General features: G+C 39.6%; 1 protein-coding gene across 3 annotated transcripts in view; it reads right to left on the bottom strand.

Annotated features, from left to right (window-relative positions):
• Positions 1-1621: 1621 nt before the first annotated feature.
• RabGGTa (Rab geranylgeranyltransferase subunit alpha) overlaps positions 1622-16482 on the bottom strand; it is a 54789-nt gene continuing 39928 nt past the window's right edge. For all 3 annotated transcript variants that reach the window (XM_083138394.1, XM_083138393.1, XM_083138392.1), the window contains exons 8-9: positions 15243-15371; positions 1622-2883 (exon numbers count right to left, since the gene is read on the bottom strand). In XM_083138394.1, coding sequence (XP_082994520.1) covers positions 2453-2883; positions 15243-15371 — 560 coding nt within the window. In that variant the 3' untranslated portion in view covers positions 1622-2452. The remainder of the gene's footprint in view (positions 2884-15242; positions 15372-16482) is intronic.

Here is a 16482-nt window from a genome sequence, read left to right as displayed (position 1 = left end):
ATATATATGTAATGATCTTTAGATACACAATGAGAATGCAATGAATAGTATTGCATAGTAAAGAAATATGCTTTAACCAAAATGGCTGATTGGTCATTTATTTTATTAATGTATAAAAACATAACAAAGCTTTAACAACGAGCTCAATAACATATATTTTTGCATACATACACACACACAATGACCAAAATGTAAAATATATAAGCTTATTTTACAATCACCATTAAATCCAACTTAAATACTGCAAGCGTATAGAATGAATGGAGATGAAGAGAAATAAGTGTTTCGAAAAATGCAAGATTCCAAAGAATATTTCATTACTTTTCTCCGTAAATGTCAGAATTTGGAAACTTGTCATATTCTTTTTCTTAATTGGGAAAAGAGAGACGCGGTAGTATATAAATATGGATAAACTAGTACTCACTTTTATCTGCGAAGCTGTTTTTTCTTTTCTTTCGATTAATTTCAGTGGCCACTGCCACCATCCTCGTTGGAACTTGCTGCACTGTTGCTTGGTGTGTCGTCTGCTATTTCCGGGCGATAACTGCTGTAGTAGGGGAATCCAAATGTGGTGTACTTGCCCGCTATCGATGTTTAGTTCGTGCGGGAAGTGCATTATGGCGTGCGTTTCCTTGATTTTGGTGTCTATGAGCGTGTGGGCAGTGTGTTTGACTCGAACCTTTTGAATTTTATGGCTATTGTATTTGATATGTTTAGCAAGACCAGTAGTGGGTTGGGCTTTTTTCGCATCTGCTAGGTGCTGTTGGATTCTTTCAATGACAGATCTGATGGATGGACCTGCCGATGTAATAGCGCACAAACGGTACTTCCTCTCCCCCCTTGACAACCCAGGTGTATACGATGCAGAGTGTGAATGCAAGGCTCATTACATCGGCAGGTCCATCAGATCTGTCAATGAAAGAATCCAACAGCACCTAGCAGATGCGAAAAAAGCCCAACCCACTACTGGTCTTGCTAAACATATCAAATACAATAGCCATAAAATTCAAAAGGTTCGAGTCAAACACACTGCCCACACGCCATAATGCACTTCCCGCACGAACTAAACATCGATAGCGGGCAAGCGCACCACACTTGGATTTCCCTACTACAGCAGTTATCGCCCAGAAATAGCAGACGACACACCAAGACGCACAGCGCACCTAACGGCAGACAGAGAACTACGAACAAAAGATGCACACCAAGCAACAGTGCAGCAAGTTCCAACGAGGATGGTGGCAGTGGCCACTGAAATTGATCGAAAGAAAAGAAAAAACAGCTTCGCAGATAAAAGTGAGTACTAGTTTCTCCGTATTTGTTATTCTGTTTGGGCCCAGGAATAGCACTTGTAATATGCACCAAAAAAAAAAACATTTTCCACTAGAAAAAAATCCCATACTGCTTGTACCAGTTAAACTGGATTTGAAATTGAAAATAGCAGTTTTCAACAACTTGTCATTCCAATGCAAAATTTCAGGAGATTGTCTATTGAACATAAATATTTTACAAGACGTAAGCGAGTTACTAAAGATATATCCGCGAAACTTACTTGTAAATGTTCTATTAATTTCGGTGGGCTCTGCCACCATCCACTCGAGTTCCTGGATGGTGGCAGAGGCCACCAAAATTAATAGAACATTTACAAGTAAGTTTCGCGGATATATCTTTAGTAACTCGCTTACGTCTTATATTATCAACCGCGTTGTTTATTCCCCTCAACATGAATAAATATTTTTGAAATTAATATTCAAAATTTATCATCACCTAAAGTTCAATATGAATTGTGTTTATTGTGCAACCTGTAACACACCCAACAGCATGAAACAAAATAAAAACAAGAAATGGTCAACAACTCTCACTTGGTACTAATCATTATCACAAGGTTAACCTGCTTGGAGGGCACACAAAAATAATTGTTAAAGGCATCACACGTGTTACTGTTTCTTTGGCTTCTGTTACATGTCAATATATTTACAAATAACTGGTAATTGAAAATTATATTTTAAAAACTAGCATGTGTGGTCTTAGGATCAGATCAATCAATTAATGGAGACATTCAATGGAATGTGCATACTTTACTCGGAATTCAATATAATGTAAGAAAATGTGTGTATTTTCCACAGCTGCTGTGAGAATTGGGGGGGGGGGGGGGGAAGAGTGCTCATGGGGTCAACAACTCGCCTGATAAAATACATAATGAAAGTTCTTATTTAAAGGGTTACTTCTGTTGCTGACTTGACCCTGTTCGAGCAAGTATCCTCAGCTACTCTCATCTCTGCCTAAAATATATATCTGCACTTTTGTGTTATTTTTAAAGCAAACAGTAAATTCATTTTGTTTGACCACTTAAAAAAGCAATTGCAATGTTAAGGCAACAATGTTTATCAACATATTTCAAAAAATATATAATATCTGTGTGCCTTGACACATGGCATAACTGGCAACCTCATTTCTATAACTTCTGCTTATTTAAAATTATTAAAGAACTTAAACATTCCTGGACTAAGGTTGTGAAAGTTGCATCATCACTTACTGGATTGTTTCTCATATCTAAAGACTCCAACTTTTCACATTTTTTAAGAACTGAAACTTCATTAGTTTCAGCAAGATGGTTGTCTCTCAAGGAAAGCACTTTGAGACTTGGTAATTGTGGGAAGTTTGCAATTGTTTTTAGTTGATTGTTTTTTAACAAGAGCACTTCACAACACTGTAGATGACTAAGGTAAGACAGGGAACGCCCCAAGCAGTTGTCACTGAGATCAATGTGCTTCAATAAGCTTAAATGATGACTGTGGTACAAGTACGTTAGATTTCTTCCTGCAAGGCTGATTTCACGACCATTTTTCAACTCTTCTATGGTATATTCCACTAAGTACTTGCTACCTGTTAGAAAACAAGAATAATGTGTTTGAATGTATGGAACAAGATCTATATTAGGGATAAAATCATATTAAAATGTCATAAATCCAATGTACAGATTTAATGATTTAATTGTTAAGTTAAAACTTTGAATGCATCAGTACTGAGGCTATTTGCACCCTTCCCATAAAAGTCCTTAAACAACAGAAAAGTAATTAGTCGGGGAAATGAAAATGAAAATAACAGGTCATGACTAAGGCTGTTCTAAGATCACTTTGACACAATACCAATGCCATAACTCTTTAACAGATTCTCATTGCCAATGCTGATATTTGGAAATTGAAACAATTTAAAGTGTAGTTTACATAGTTTGTAATTGGAAATATTCCATATCATTGTACAGTTTTGCTTTAAAATATTCTTAAGTTGACATTGGCCAATATCAATACATTGTTATACAGGATTAGTCAAAAGTCAGGAACCATAGGACTAATGTGTTTCTGGTGCTGACCAAAGACGAGTGTGTGGAAGTAGTACTGCTGGCTGGCGGTCGCAGTGCAAGATATGTTGCTACAGAATTCAACCGTCTACACTCCAATCATGCATAGTGTAGTCATGAAGTCTAGGGGTGTAGACGGTTGAATTCTGTAGCAACATCTCTTGCACTGCAACTGCCAGCCAGCAGTATACTTCAACATGCTTGTCTTTGGTCAGCACCTGAAACACACACACACACAATCATCAATCCTATGGTTCCTGGCTTTGGACTCACCATGTAGTCTCAGCTCCTAGTTGTAGCTACTATAGATTTTATGGACATAGTCTTACCTGCATTAAAATCACAACACATTAACGCAACCACACAGCATGAAAGTAAAAGGTTGCAAAGAAGAATAATACAGTATTTCTTCAAATCTAAAGTGAACCTTTTTTTAAAAAAATGTAGGTGCATATATTACCAAAATACTGGTATTGATAAAAATCGCCCTTAAAGAATTTTCTTATGCTAGTATGTAATATACAGTATTATTCTAATGACATTAGCGGTATGTACACCTAGCAACTTTAAATTGGAAGTAAATTTATTCTCTCAAAAGCTGAAGCAATATTTAACGTGCACATTACATTTGATAACATCTTGAATTAAAAAAAAATATGGCATGCAAAAACTCACTGAGTTTTGACCAGTTGCCTGATTGCATACTTTCATTAAGAAGATTAATGAACTATTTGAAGTCTTCATGGAACATTTGCTATTTTATATTCAGTATCGGTAAGGTTATATCAATATTTTGTTGTTATCAGTTAGAATTTTCTATTGGTTTAAGTGATGTTTCTATTAGTGAAATGATTGACAAATGTACTGGATATACAGAACTAGCCATCTTGTTATTGCTGATAATAACTACAAACTAATGAAGGAGTCCTTTCCAAAAGTTTATAGAACTCATTTCAGGGCTTATGTTGTAAAACGTGGAAATAATAAATCTTCATGTTAAATTACTCACATGTAGCAGACAGCACTTAAAATGATTTATACAATACCCACCTGGATTAATTGATTTTATTTAATTTACCATATGCTTCTGCCACTTTCGGATAATTGTGAATATGAAGAATTGGTGATAAGATGAAACAGATGAAGGGACAATCACAAAAACGCATATGGCTAGGATACAAGTCCCATGGCCGTGGGTCCAGACATCAAAGCCTCGCTAGCCTGCAAAATGCAGTCCAGGATGTACTACCTGGAAGTGAGGTTGACATTTGGGTCTCTAAAAAGGACCACCCCTTACACCCCACAATAACCAGTTGCAGTGATTTCTCTAACAAGCTACACACAACTATTTACAAGATCTTATCCAGAATTTTCAGAGAGGTGCTGCCAGTGGGTGCTAACTCGGGAGAATTTCTGTCCCCAGGCAGGCGGAGCTTACGCTGGCATGGTTGCCGCTGCGTCTGATGCTTAGTTTTGCCACGGTCGGAAGAGAAGCAAGAAAACCGACACCCGTGTTGCTTCAACAATGCTTGATGGAAGGTGTAACAAAACGGATTTCATTTTAAATGTGTAAACTAACTATTGAGTTCACAAACGATGTGGTTTAATGTTGGATATTACTTCAATTAGAAGCAGCGAAGTTAAAGATAAAAGAGGAATGTCTGGCAACCCTAGATCCGGCAGCACCCGCAAAGCTGGGCACCTGCATCCCAGTTGTCTGTAATGTTAAAGCATACGCGTAATACTTTGCGTTGTGATTTATAGATTTTTTTTTACCTTTTCCTTTCACTGAGTTCCTTGATATGCTTTTCAAAATATGCGCAGATATCGTGACCACGATAAAGAGTAATATTCTCGAATGCATTTGTATTTGCAAATTTTGTCGTATGCATTTCCTACAAATGATTTTTTAATGAAAGAAAAATAAGAATATAAATATGACATTCGGCAGACAAAAATCTATAGCTTATTGCAAAGTACGGTTGAATGAGTGGCGCAACCACAGTGGAGTCCGCGGGCATTGCCCCCTTAGCCTTGGACGGAAATAATTTATCCGGAGAACAGTCAAGAGGGGGAAAACATTGAAGCAAGAAGTAGGACTAACAAAATCTAAAAGTAGCCTCACGAAAGAGGATATTCAAGGTGGAATTAGTTTTACGGACAACTGACGCTGAATATCGACTGTCATCTTGAAATCATACGACTGTCTCTTTCATAGAATTAAGTGGAACTTGAGTTGTACCAGTCAATGGAAGAAGACGAAGCTCATGGGGGAACAAGGTTCGAATTTTATACATGCATTTTTATCCTTCTCTTCATCGTTTTAAATATATCTATATATATATATATATATATATATATATATATATATATATATATATATATATACAAATGATGAAGGGGAGAGTAAACACTTACCACACGAAGATAAATTATTCTATATTTCGCGATCTGAGTCGCATTTTCAAGCTAGAAGGAAAAAGATCGGCGTTACTTGGAGAAGAGGCACAGTCTTCGTGTGGTAAGTGTTTACTGTCTCCTTCATCATTTGTATTTATCCGCCCTTCTGGCACCTTTTCTGATCCTATTCCTGATGAAAAGGAAGGAGGGCCACAAGGGCTAAATAAAAAATGAAAGAGGAGAGAGGAAACACTCACCGGACAAAGAAAAAATTCAAATTTTCGTGATGGTATGTCACATCTTCAGGAGTAGAGAGACGTTGTATAACTAAGTGACTAGAGGGAAGAGTAAGCATGACCTGCAGTGTTGCCAGGTCCCGAAGGGAAAAAAAAAAGTGTTGACAGTACTACAAAAAAAAATGGTTCACCAGGCTTGTCGAAAACTGTGAGTGGTGGGGGGAGTTGGTTGGGAAAAGGTGGTGGTGAGGGTGAGGATAGGGGATGAGGGGCGTTACTGGGTGGCCTTGTTCAGGCTTGGGGGTGTGGTTGCATTCATGGTCGATATGTAGGCCCTCTCCCATCTTCTACATATTGAGGTGTTGGTGGATTGGGGCAAGGAGTGGACGATCGCTACCTGGAAGCAGTCATTAAAAGGAATATTGTGGTGATTGGTGTGAATGGCAACAGCAAAGTCCAGGTTTTGGGTAGAGGAGCGGTGGTTGTTGATGCGGAGGTTCAGGTAGAAGCTCCCACAGATGTTGCACATGAGGATATAAATTAGGTTAGAGCTGTTGCAGGTTGCTTTGGGGTAGAGGGTGAATTTGCCGGTGGCAGTGTGGATCTGGAGGGTGCGGGAAGTGACAAATATGGGGCAGGTTTTGCATCTTGGGTGGTTGCATTTGTGGGCAGGTGCGAGTTGATTGTGAGTAGGTGGATTGTGGTGGACCAGGATGTTTTGGAGATTGGGAGGGTGTTTGAAGACAACTCTGGGCTTGTCGGGGAAGATATTTCTGGTGTCAGGATCACTGTGCAGGATGGTTGGTGGAGTGAGTCCAGGTGAAATTGATGGAGCTGAAGTGGTTAAGTTTGTCTAGGAAGGTGGTCAGGGAAGGTTCTCCATGCGTCCAAAGCATGAAGATGTCATCGATGAAACGTAGCCAGAGGAGAGGTTTGAGAGATTGGGTCTCCAGGAACTCTTTTTCAACTTTGCCCATGAACAGGTTGGCATAGGATGGGGCCTTTCTGGTACCCATGGCTGTGCCCCGGATTTGGAGATAGTGCTTGTCCTCGAAGGTGAATTTGTTGCACGTGAGGACAAGGTGAGCTAGATGGGTCAGGAAATTAGTGCTGGGGTTGTGGGGTTTTGGTCTGTTGTTGAGGAAGGATTCTATGGAGCAGAGGCCATGGGAGTGAGGTATGTTGGTATAGAGAGAAGTAACATCGATGGTGGCAAGGATAGTGTTGGCAGGTAATGGTGGGAGAGTGTTAATTTTCTGAAGGAAGTGGCTGGTGTCCCGGAGGTAGGAGGGCAGAGCTTTAACAAGAGGCTGGAGGTGGGAGTCGACAAAGGCTGAGATTCTTTCAGAAGGTGAATTGTAACTGGACACGATGGGTCTGCCAGGGTTGCTAGGTTTATGGATCTTGGGCAGCAGGTAAAAAGTGGGGATGCGGGGGTTGTCTGGGATGAGCATGGATATGGTGGAGGCTGTCAGGCCCTCCGGGGGACCTCGGGTGTGGATAAAGTCCTGGATTCTGTTGAGGTGTGTGGCTGAAAGGTCGACCGTGGTGGTTTTGTAGGTGGAGGAGTCGGCCAGCTGGCGAGTGGCTTCCGCCAGGTAATCTTGAGAGTTCAAGACCACCGTGGTGGATCCCTTGTCAGCTGGGAGGATTTTGATGTGGTGGTTCTGGCGGAGATCTTGAAGGGCTTTATCTTGAGAGGGATTCAAGTTGGGTTTGTGTTGTGGAGGTTGTCAAGAAATGAGCTGTCAGTGATAGTGGAGATTATGGCAGTGATCTTTCCAGGGGGTGGTTGGTGGGCAGGGGGGTGGGTCTTGGGAGGATGGTGGGCAAAATTGGAGGAGGCTTGAGTGGGTTTCATTGGTTGTGGTCTGGGGGGGGAAGGGTTTTTTTGCCCAGAAGTGTTGCCATCTGAGGTGTCTGGCAAAGGTGTGGATATCGAAGAGGAGACGGAATTGGTTGTGGGGAGTTGTGGGGGAGGTGAGGCCTTTGGATAAAATATCAATTTCACTGGGGGTGAGATTGTGGTTGGACAAATTTAGTACACTTTGGTTGTGTTGGGGTAGGTTAGGGTCGTTGGTGACCATGGGTCTGGTGGGGGTGGGTTTGTCCGTAGACTGGTTGTTTACCAAGGTGCGAGAATTGTGGGTGCAGCTTTGGTGTTTGTGCGGTTCTATTAGTGGTGCTGGAGGGGGGGGTAGTGGCAAGGGAGGGTCAGGCAGTAGAGGGCATGTGGATTTGGGAGTGAATTGTGGTGGGAGTGGAAGGGGGAGAGTGCAGCCATATATATATACACTATGTGGAAGAAAGTCATTGGACACCTCGGTTTCAACTCTGAGACGAACTCCTCATGGAAAAGAGAGTACAGACGGTTATATGTACGGCAGGAGGAGGCTTCTCAGATCATTCGCTGATAAAATGACGGACAGGAAAGAGCTCAGCAAGTTTGAAAGAGGGATTATAGTAGGCTGCTCCATATGAGGCATGAGTATACGTAGCATAGCTGATGCCCGACAGGTCCCTAAATCAACTGTAGCCTTTGTCATCAAGAAGTGGAAAGAAAAGGGACACTGCAGCACTGAACCACGAAGTGGAAGACCTACGAAATTGGATGACTGGGACAGGAGAGTACTGAAAAGGGAGATTCGGAAAAACGGGACCCGTCTGACGCATTCGATTGCAGAAGAGTTTCAAAGTGCGACCAATTTGACTGTTTCGACCAAGACACTTCGCAAGGAGGCCCATCCGCTCGGTTATCATGGTCGAGCCACTGTCCACAACCCCCTGATAACGGAAAACAATAAACGGCAGAGACTACGCTGGTGTAAAGAGCGGAGAAACTGGACGGTGGAGCAATGGCGGAAGATCCTATGGAGCAATGAATCACACTTCACACTGTTTCGATCAAATGGGAGTGTGGGTATGGCGATTACCCGGAGTACATCTGTTACCCGAGTGTGTAGTGCCCATAGTGAAATATGGTGGTGGCGGCATCATGTTCTGGGGTTGTTTCAGCTGGCATGGCGTGGGCCCACTGGTGCCGGTGTATGGCCATATGACGTCTGCGTCCTACCGAGATATTCTCGACAACTCCATGCTCCCCACGTTGTGACGTTTCTATGAAAACGAATACTGTGTGTTCCAGGACGATAATGCGACTTGTCTTGTTTCGAGGGCCACCATAGAGTGGTATGCAGAAAATAATGTCACCTGACTGGATTGGCCTGCTCAGAGTCCTGACCTCAACCCTATCGAAGATCATGGGACGAACTGGAGCGCCGATTGATGTCGCGATCGCCTCGCCCTTCTCCACTTCCAGGGTTGGTGACTGTACTGCAGGAGGAATGGCAGAATATCCCACTCAGTGTACTACATAACCTTGTGCCAAGCTTAACACGACGAGTGGCTGCTGTTATCTCTACCAAAGGCGGACCGACCACCTATTGATGGCAAGACAATATCCGCTGACATGTGGTGTCCAATGACTTTCTCCCACATAGTGTATATATATAGATGATATCTACTATTTCATATATAATTTCTATGTGTATGGTAGTTTCATATTTGCGTATTTTGTTTTCTGGTAGGTAATTCTTGATTTTTCATTACAATGTTTTGGCCTTTAAATGTGTATGCATGCCTACTGATTTTTTCCTGCTATTATATATATTGGCACTTGTCCTCCTAAATTATCCATTTTTACCTAGAATTTGGTAATTTGCTATTTCTTGCTACGCTCGTGCCTTTTGTTTCTATGAGTCACTAGTATTTGCAAAATGTTAAAAGTTAATATTTTGGAAGTGATCACGACCTGTTAAATTGATAATGTTTTCGGTTTGAGAAAATAATATATAGATATATATATTAGGGATGGGCCGATATGAAATTTTGGCCGATACTGATAAAGTACCGATATAAAATTTACCGATAACGATAACCGATATTCTACCGATCCGATATAAAATTAGAAATGGTCCTGGAAGAACCTGAAAGGTTCATTGACCTCCTTAAAAAATGTGTGTTTCAAAGTGACTGCAGGGCAAGAGAAATTGCATATTTAGACATTTACATTTTAAAAAAGTAGGGCATGGAGATTATCCATAAAAATTACAACATAAATGGCAGAATTTTGCACTAAACTATCAGATATTTATTGATATATCGGATCGGTAAAATAATCGGTAATTTTACCGATACACCGATATGCCTATATCGGCCAATACCGATAGAGTACCGATTAATCGGTCCCATCCCTAATATATATATATATATATATATATATATATATATATATATATATATATATTAGGGATGTGACGAAGCTGAAAATTTACCGATGTCGATGTACTCACCGATAATTTTTGGAACCGATACCGATGCCGATATTTAACCGATTCCGATACATAAGATTATTAAACAGAAATGGGATGTTATTTTCAGCATGACAAAAATAAATTTGCTATGTACATTTCTATTGCATATCATATGTAAAAGGTAAAGTGTTTCCCTGTGCCCTGTGTTTCACCACGCCATAAAGGCGTATAGGGGGTGTGGGGGTAACGCCCCACACTTTCTTGATCCGGTCGTGAGTGGGGGTGATGTGATCAGCATCATGCCCCTGACCGCCTTTACCCCCCAGGGTTTCCCCCAGGTACCCACCCATGTTATTCGACGCTGGGTGTGCGATATGTATACACATATATATTCTCAAGAGATGTGAATGTACATTTGCATCTACAAAATGTTATGTGAACCTTTAAGAAGAGCATGGATTCTCAAGAGATTAAACATTAGTACTCAGGCAGTTCTTTGAAATGCAAAATGAATTCCTGTTCTGCCAGATTCAACTTCAGAAACACGAGATTTGGAAGCACTTCAGGAAGTAACCTACTTCTCTTATCTCAAATCTGTTCAGCAACACTGAACACTCGATCACTGAATACTGATGCAGCAGGTATGCCCAAGTATTTTCTCAGGACTTGCTTCAGGTTTGAATACTCACTTTTGAATTTCCAATACAACAGCAGATCCTGGTTCAGCAATGTACTGTTTTATTTCCGATTTATAGTTAGGTTGATCCTCTGAATGAGTTTGCAATAATTTTATTACAAAATCTCTACAATAATGACGAATCATAACCAAATTTTCAATAAATCTTACAAAACTTGAATATAAAACTTAGTATAATCTGTACCGGTTTAAATATCGGACTTTTGCCGATTCCGATGTGTCAATTTCGGCCGATTTTCATACATCTGTAACCGGCTTCGGCACATCCCTAATATATATATATATATATATATATATATATATATATATATATATATATATATATATATATATATATATATAGTTACAATTTTGTAGCTCATTTTGACCACAACAGAATTTTTACATATTACAATGAAAATATTGGTCCTTATTAAAATAATGATCTTTACCATTTTTCAAAATAGATTTAAAAATGTCCTTACTTGCTCCGCTCGCAAAGCTGATATTTTTGTGAACTAATTTTCCCTAAATAATGGTAATAAAACACTAATAACAATGGTAGTAATAATAGAATGTACATGCATATAGCATCATGCCGTGAAGGTACATTTTGGGGACGTGGGACAAGGTCCCACACATTCTCAATCTCTTGCGATTTTGGAGATGATCTGGTCAGCACCATGCTCAGGCCATTATACCCCCCTATGTCCCCAGGCACAGATTGATTTGAGGCTGGGTGGTGAGCCTCAGGGCCACTTAATGCGGATACAAGGCAGGAAAAATTCAGACTTTTGATCACCCACCCTGGAAATCGAACCCGAGTCTCCCACGTGGCAGTCAGACATCCTACCGACTAGAATAATAATGTACATTACTTAAATTAGTACTGACAAGCAATTATGGCCACAAATTTATCATTGGATTAAAAAAAAATCACGAGGGATTTTCAAATATATTTTCATATAAATTAAACAAGTCTATAAAACAGCTCTATCCTGGTTGTCAAATATGAGCTCTATATTGTGAAATATACATATTCATAAATTATGTAACAATAGAGCTTTACAATCACCCGAAATGGACATGTCATCAATGGACAATCTTGAATAACTTTTTACGAAAATTTCTTCTTGTGTCAAGTTGTAAACACAATAAGTCACACCACGGCAACTGTTTGAAAGATCTCTTTAGTCGATTTGTGAAATATAAAATATCAATGTACACTTCTGGATGTGATATTTATTAATTTCTTGACATTATATGAAAGTGATAAAGAAATAAGGGAAAATGATTTAAAAAAACAGCACAGTGGATTGATCTTTATAATGTTAAAAGAAGGTGAGGATTAACAGTCCATGTTATTGACGATCAGAATTAAGTGCTGTGCGACTTTCAGAACATTCTGTTCTGTGTAAGAATATATGAAGGAAACTTATCTTTTGGGAAGCTGAAGAAACTTGTATGTTTTCCTTGTCAATCTTTCCTTCCTCCACTGTTCTTGCAATTTATTGCAGAACACCAAGTCCACCCTCTTCTCGGCATTGTGCAGCTTCAAACAACACTTTTACCTTAGCCACTTTGAACAGTGAACATGCCAAACATTGGGGAAACCTGTTTCTGCTAGGTGCTGTCACTCAAAAATTCCGGGCCACCAATCACATTGCTCACCACGCGAGGGACACAAAGATCAAAGGAACTGACGCTTCAGTTATCACTCTCTATATGCTCTCTGGTGCTGCCATCTCAATAGCAGTTGTAGTAGTGCAATGCAACATTACTTGGTAGCACTAGCATATCTTGGGAGTCATCCTCCTTCGCCGCTTCCTGCCCCTGGGTGGGTCAGCATAGAAGTCAAGCCTCTCCATTTTCTTCTGGTCTTCCCCCATTCCTCTTTCCATGGTGTTCCGATCTTGTCCTCTTCTCCTAACACTCCACTATCTGCTCTTTCCACCGACATCTTGAAAGTCAAGTTACAAAATTTCATGCAGGTGGGTCAATGCCCTGACTGTTTAAGTTATTTTTTATTTGGAATCATGTATGTTGTGTGGTGCAATATCACGATGTTTCTGATAAAGGAACAGCAAGTGTGCACCAAATTTTGTGCAAATCTCCAGAAAAGCACCACACATTCCATTCCAATGATTAAACTAGTCTTCAGAGTAAAATAGCATTACCAACACACTAGTGTTTCAATGGCATGCTCTGTTCAAGGCTGATTGAAAATTCACTGAGGTCAACGAGCACATAGGAAGGAGGAGTCTCAGCTGCACAACACCCAACCTTGTTGCCAAACTTCAACAGCTTCAATGTCAATGTCGAACCATTGAGTACCTTGCTGATGAGACAGAAATTGGTTCTGGAACATGCCAACAGATTCCTGACTGCCAAATTGTACCTGCCGCATTGGGTCAGCACCACATTTGTGCTGAGGACAGTGTGTTGTCTGCACAGACATTTGTCAGGTTACCTCCCACAATGCATCCTTCTTGTCCTGAGTTATCACTGGTGATGACCATCGGAAAAGAGCAGTCAAGAGCATGCATGCTCATCACTAGGGAACGGAACTTTAGGTAAATAAATGTTTTTTCTGCGATAAGATAGACCCCCTCGTTTTTGCCAAAATTCTGATCATATTATAAGTCAACACAGAAGATTTTATTTTATGTAAAAACACATATTTTCCAGTTTTCCGTATGTAAATACATATTTTGCAAATTTTCATTTTAAATACATAAAATCGCTCATTGACTTCAGCTACCTCGAAATCCTTAAAGGAAAAATTTTTCCGCACCTCTTTCATATCGAGAGTGCTAGGTTTGCTTTGTCTTTGAACACGCTCTCTGGCAGATTTCTGGCGCCTCGCGTACGATCCTATTGGGGGGGAAATATTACCCAGATGAGGCAAGCGTACAACGTAATGCAGAGCTTCAAGAGTGTTTCTGCTTTTGTCATGTTCTGATTCGATGCTTGTGCAGCAGTATGTGTTTTCTCGTGCGATATGCCGAAAGTTAAGGCAAGTGTTTCATCTTGTTTGCAACAGTTCTGTAAAGAATATAAGGATGTGTTTTCAACTGATGGCAAAGTGTTATTTTGCCAACCCTGTTGTAAATCTATCGCAGCTGACCAACATTCGTAAATTACGCAGTATGTTGTTGTTTCTTCACGTTTGAGCGGCAGACAGGCACTTATCGGGCAACAAACTCCATCTACTTCTGGGGAACTGTCAAAATTGTCCCTTTTTCAATGGACTTGTGCAGAGCTTTTGTGTCTGCAGATATTCCACTGTTCAAATTTAAAAAAACTGATTTACAAAACTTACCGCCTGACGAATCAACATTGCGAAAAATGTATCTGCACAGGTGTTACGAGCAAACCTTACAACATATTCGCTCACAATGTGTGCATCAAAATATTTGGGTATCTATTGACGGAACTACAGACTCCACCGGTAGAAAAGTGGGAAATGTGATTTTGGGAGTGTTAAATAATGACGAAACTGTCTCAACGAAAAATTATTTGCTAGTGTGTGAAGAGCTAGCTGAGGCTACACATGTAATGATAGCAAGGCTTCTTAATGAAGCAATGCAGCTAATGTGGCCAGAAGGCATAACATTTGACAATGTTCTTCTCCTCGTGACAGATGCTGCAGCTTACATGAAAAAAAAGCTGCAGTAGGCCTTGCCTTTAGCTACCCCAAAATGGTGCACGTTACATGTGTGGCTCGTGCATTGCATAGAATATGTGAAAAGATAAGAGCTCTTTATCCCAATGTCGATAAACTGGTTTCAAATGGGAAGAAAGTTTTTATCAGGTTGCCTAGAAGAATATACATTTTTAAACAAAAATGTCCTGAAGTCACCCTTCCCCCTACACCTGTAGTTACGTGATGGGGCACTTGGTTGGATGCAGCTGTATATTTTGCCCAGAACTTTGAAAAATTTTATCTGTTGTAAATGATCTCGACAAAGAAGAAATTCTCTGAAGATCACTTTGAAAGACTCAGTTTGACACAACTGAGATGTTTTAAGCAGAAATGAATGCAGTACTGTAGCAGAACACAACTTCCTGGATGCATGGCTGAATCGCTAGGCCCAGTGTGTTTATGTGGAAGGGGGGCCCACGGTGCATTTTTGACTAGATGGTAGCACCAGTCCTGAAAATTTTGGATACCACGTCATACAATGGTAAATTTGAAGCAAATTACACTTATTTTTTTAACATCGTGGAGAAATGCATACAATTTTAAAAATACTTACGTAAATCCAAGTAGTAGCCTTTACGATATGGATCCACTTCAATCAGCTTGTCCAGTATTTCCATGGTCTGACTGCGATATTTATGACGATCAATCGCTTGCATCAGCAACACCGTCGTCAGTAGTGTCCCTATGTGAATCAAGCACATATATTTTCTAATTGCCAACAATTGCAGAAGCAAAATAACTACCTTGAATGGTCTAACAGTGAAATTCTAACCTAAGCCATCACTTACATATTGGTATTGATAGTTTTTAAACATGTCACGGCTTCAGATTTAAAGGACAAAAACAAAAGAACAGTAAGAGAGGCTTGACAAGACAAGATTATAGAAACAAAAATAAAATGTCTACTGTTTCTGTATCACATGTTGGTTCAATATTGAAAATTATGTTACAAAAAATAACCCAGAATAATGGAAAGGGAATTAATTTCACAACAACAATGCCTTAATGCGTTTGTACTCTACAGTATGGAACAAGTTTCAAACCTTTACCCATACTGACAGAGTACAGATATACAATTTACTGTAGCTAGAGAAGAAATCTTGCACGGAATGGGAAATATGGAGTTCAGAAACCTGTGAATGGCATTAGCAGGGACATGCATAGTAAACTTTTGACAAAACATGAAATTTAAGATTACACTCTGCAATGCTCATTTTTGATGTTTTGGAAAATTGTAGGTGAAGGTTAGGAATGTGCTCTTGGAACAGGAAGTTTCAATTTGTGTGACAAATAGTATTAAAATCAAATTTGGGATTTTAACATTGAAACTCCATTTTATATACAACCTATCCTCCCAAAATGTACTCAGCTTTTGTGCTGAAATATTGATATTTTATTCACTATAAATATAAATTACATGTCTTTAAAATAAATGTAAGTAACCCCACAGGACCCATGAGTTTTGTCTCAGAAATAGCAGTATGTTTAGATTTGTAATTAGAAAACACTGTATATAATGCAAGTTTTTATATTCATACTCATAAGAAAATAGCAGAATTCTGCAAATTGGATTGGCAAATTTACTAATCAATGGTGATGTCCATCAGAAATAGGGCTAAAATGGTAGCGAGGATGAGAAACAAAGAAATGAAAGGAACAACTTATCCAATTAACTAAGTACAGGAATTGAACAGATTAATTAATACTCTATCTGAGATAACATTTAAGGAGAATAAAATATTTGGATAGGTTGTATATAAAATGTAGTTTCAATGTTAAAATCCCAAATTTGA

The sequence above is a fragment of the Lepisma saccharinum genome, chromosome 1, assembly GCF_977018435.1.
Source record: "Lepisma saccharinum chromosome 1, izLepSacc3.1, whole genome shotgun sequence".
Taxonomy (NCBI): Eukaryota; Metazoa; Arthropoda; class Insecta; order Zygentoma; family Lepismatidae; genus Lepisma; species Lepisma saccharinum.
Note: the sequence above shows the minus strand (reverse complement) of the source record. Positions and strands in the feature narration are given on the sequence as shown.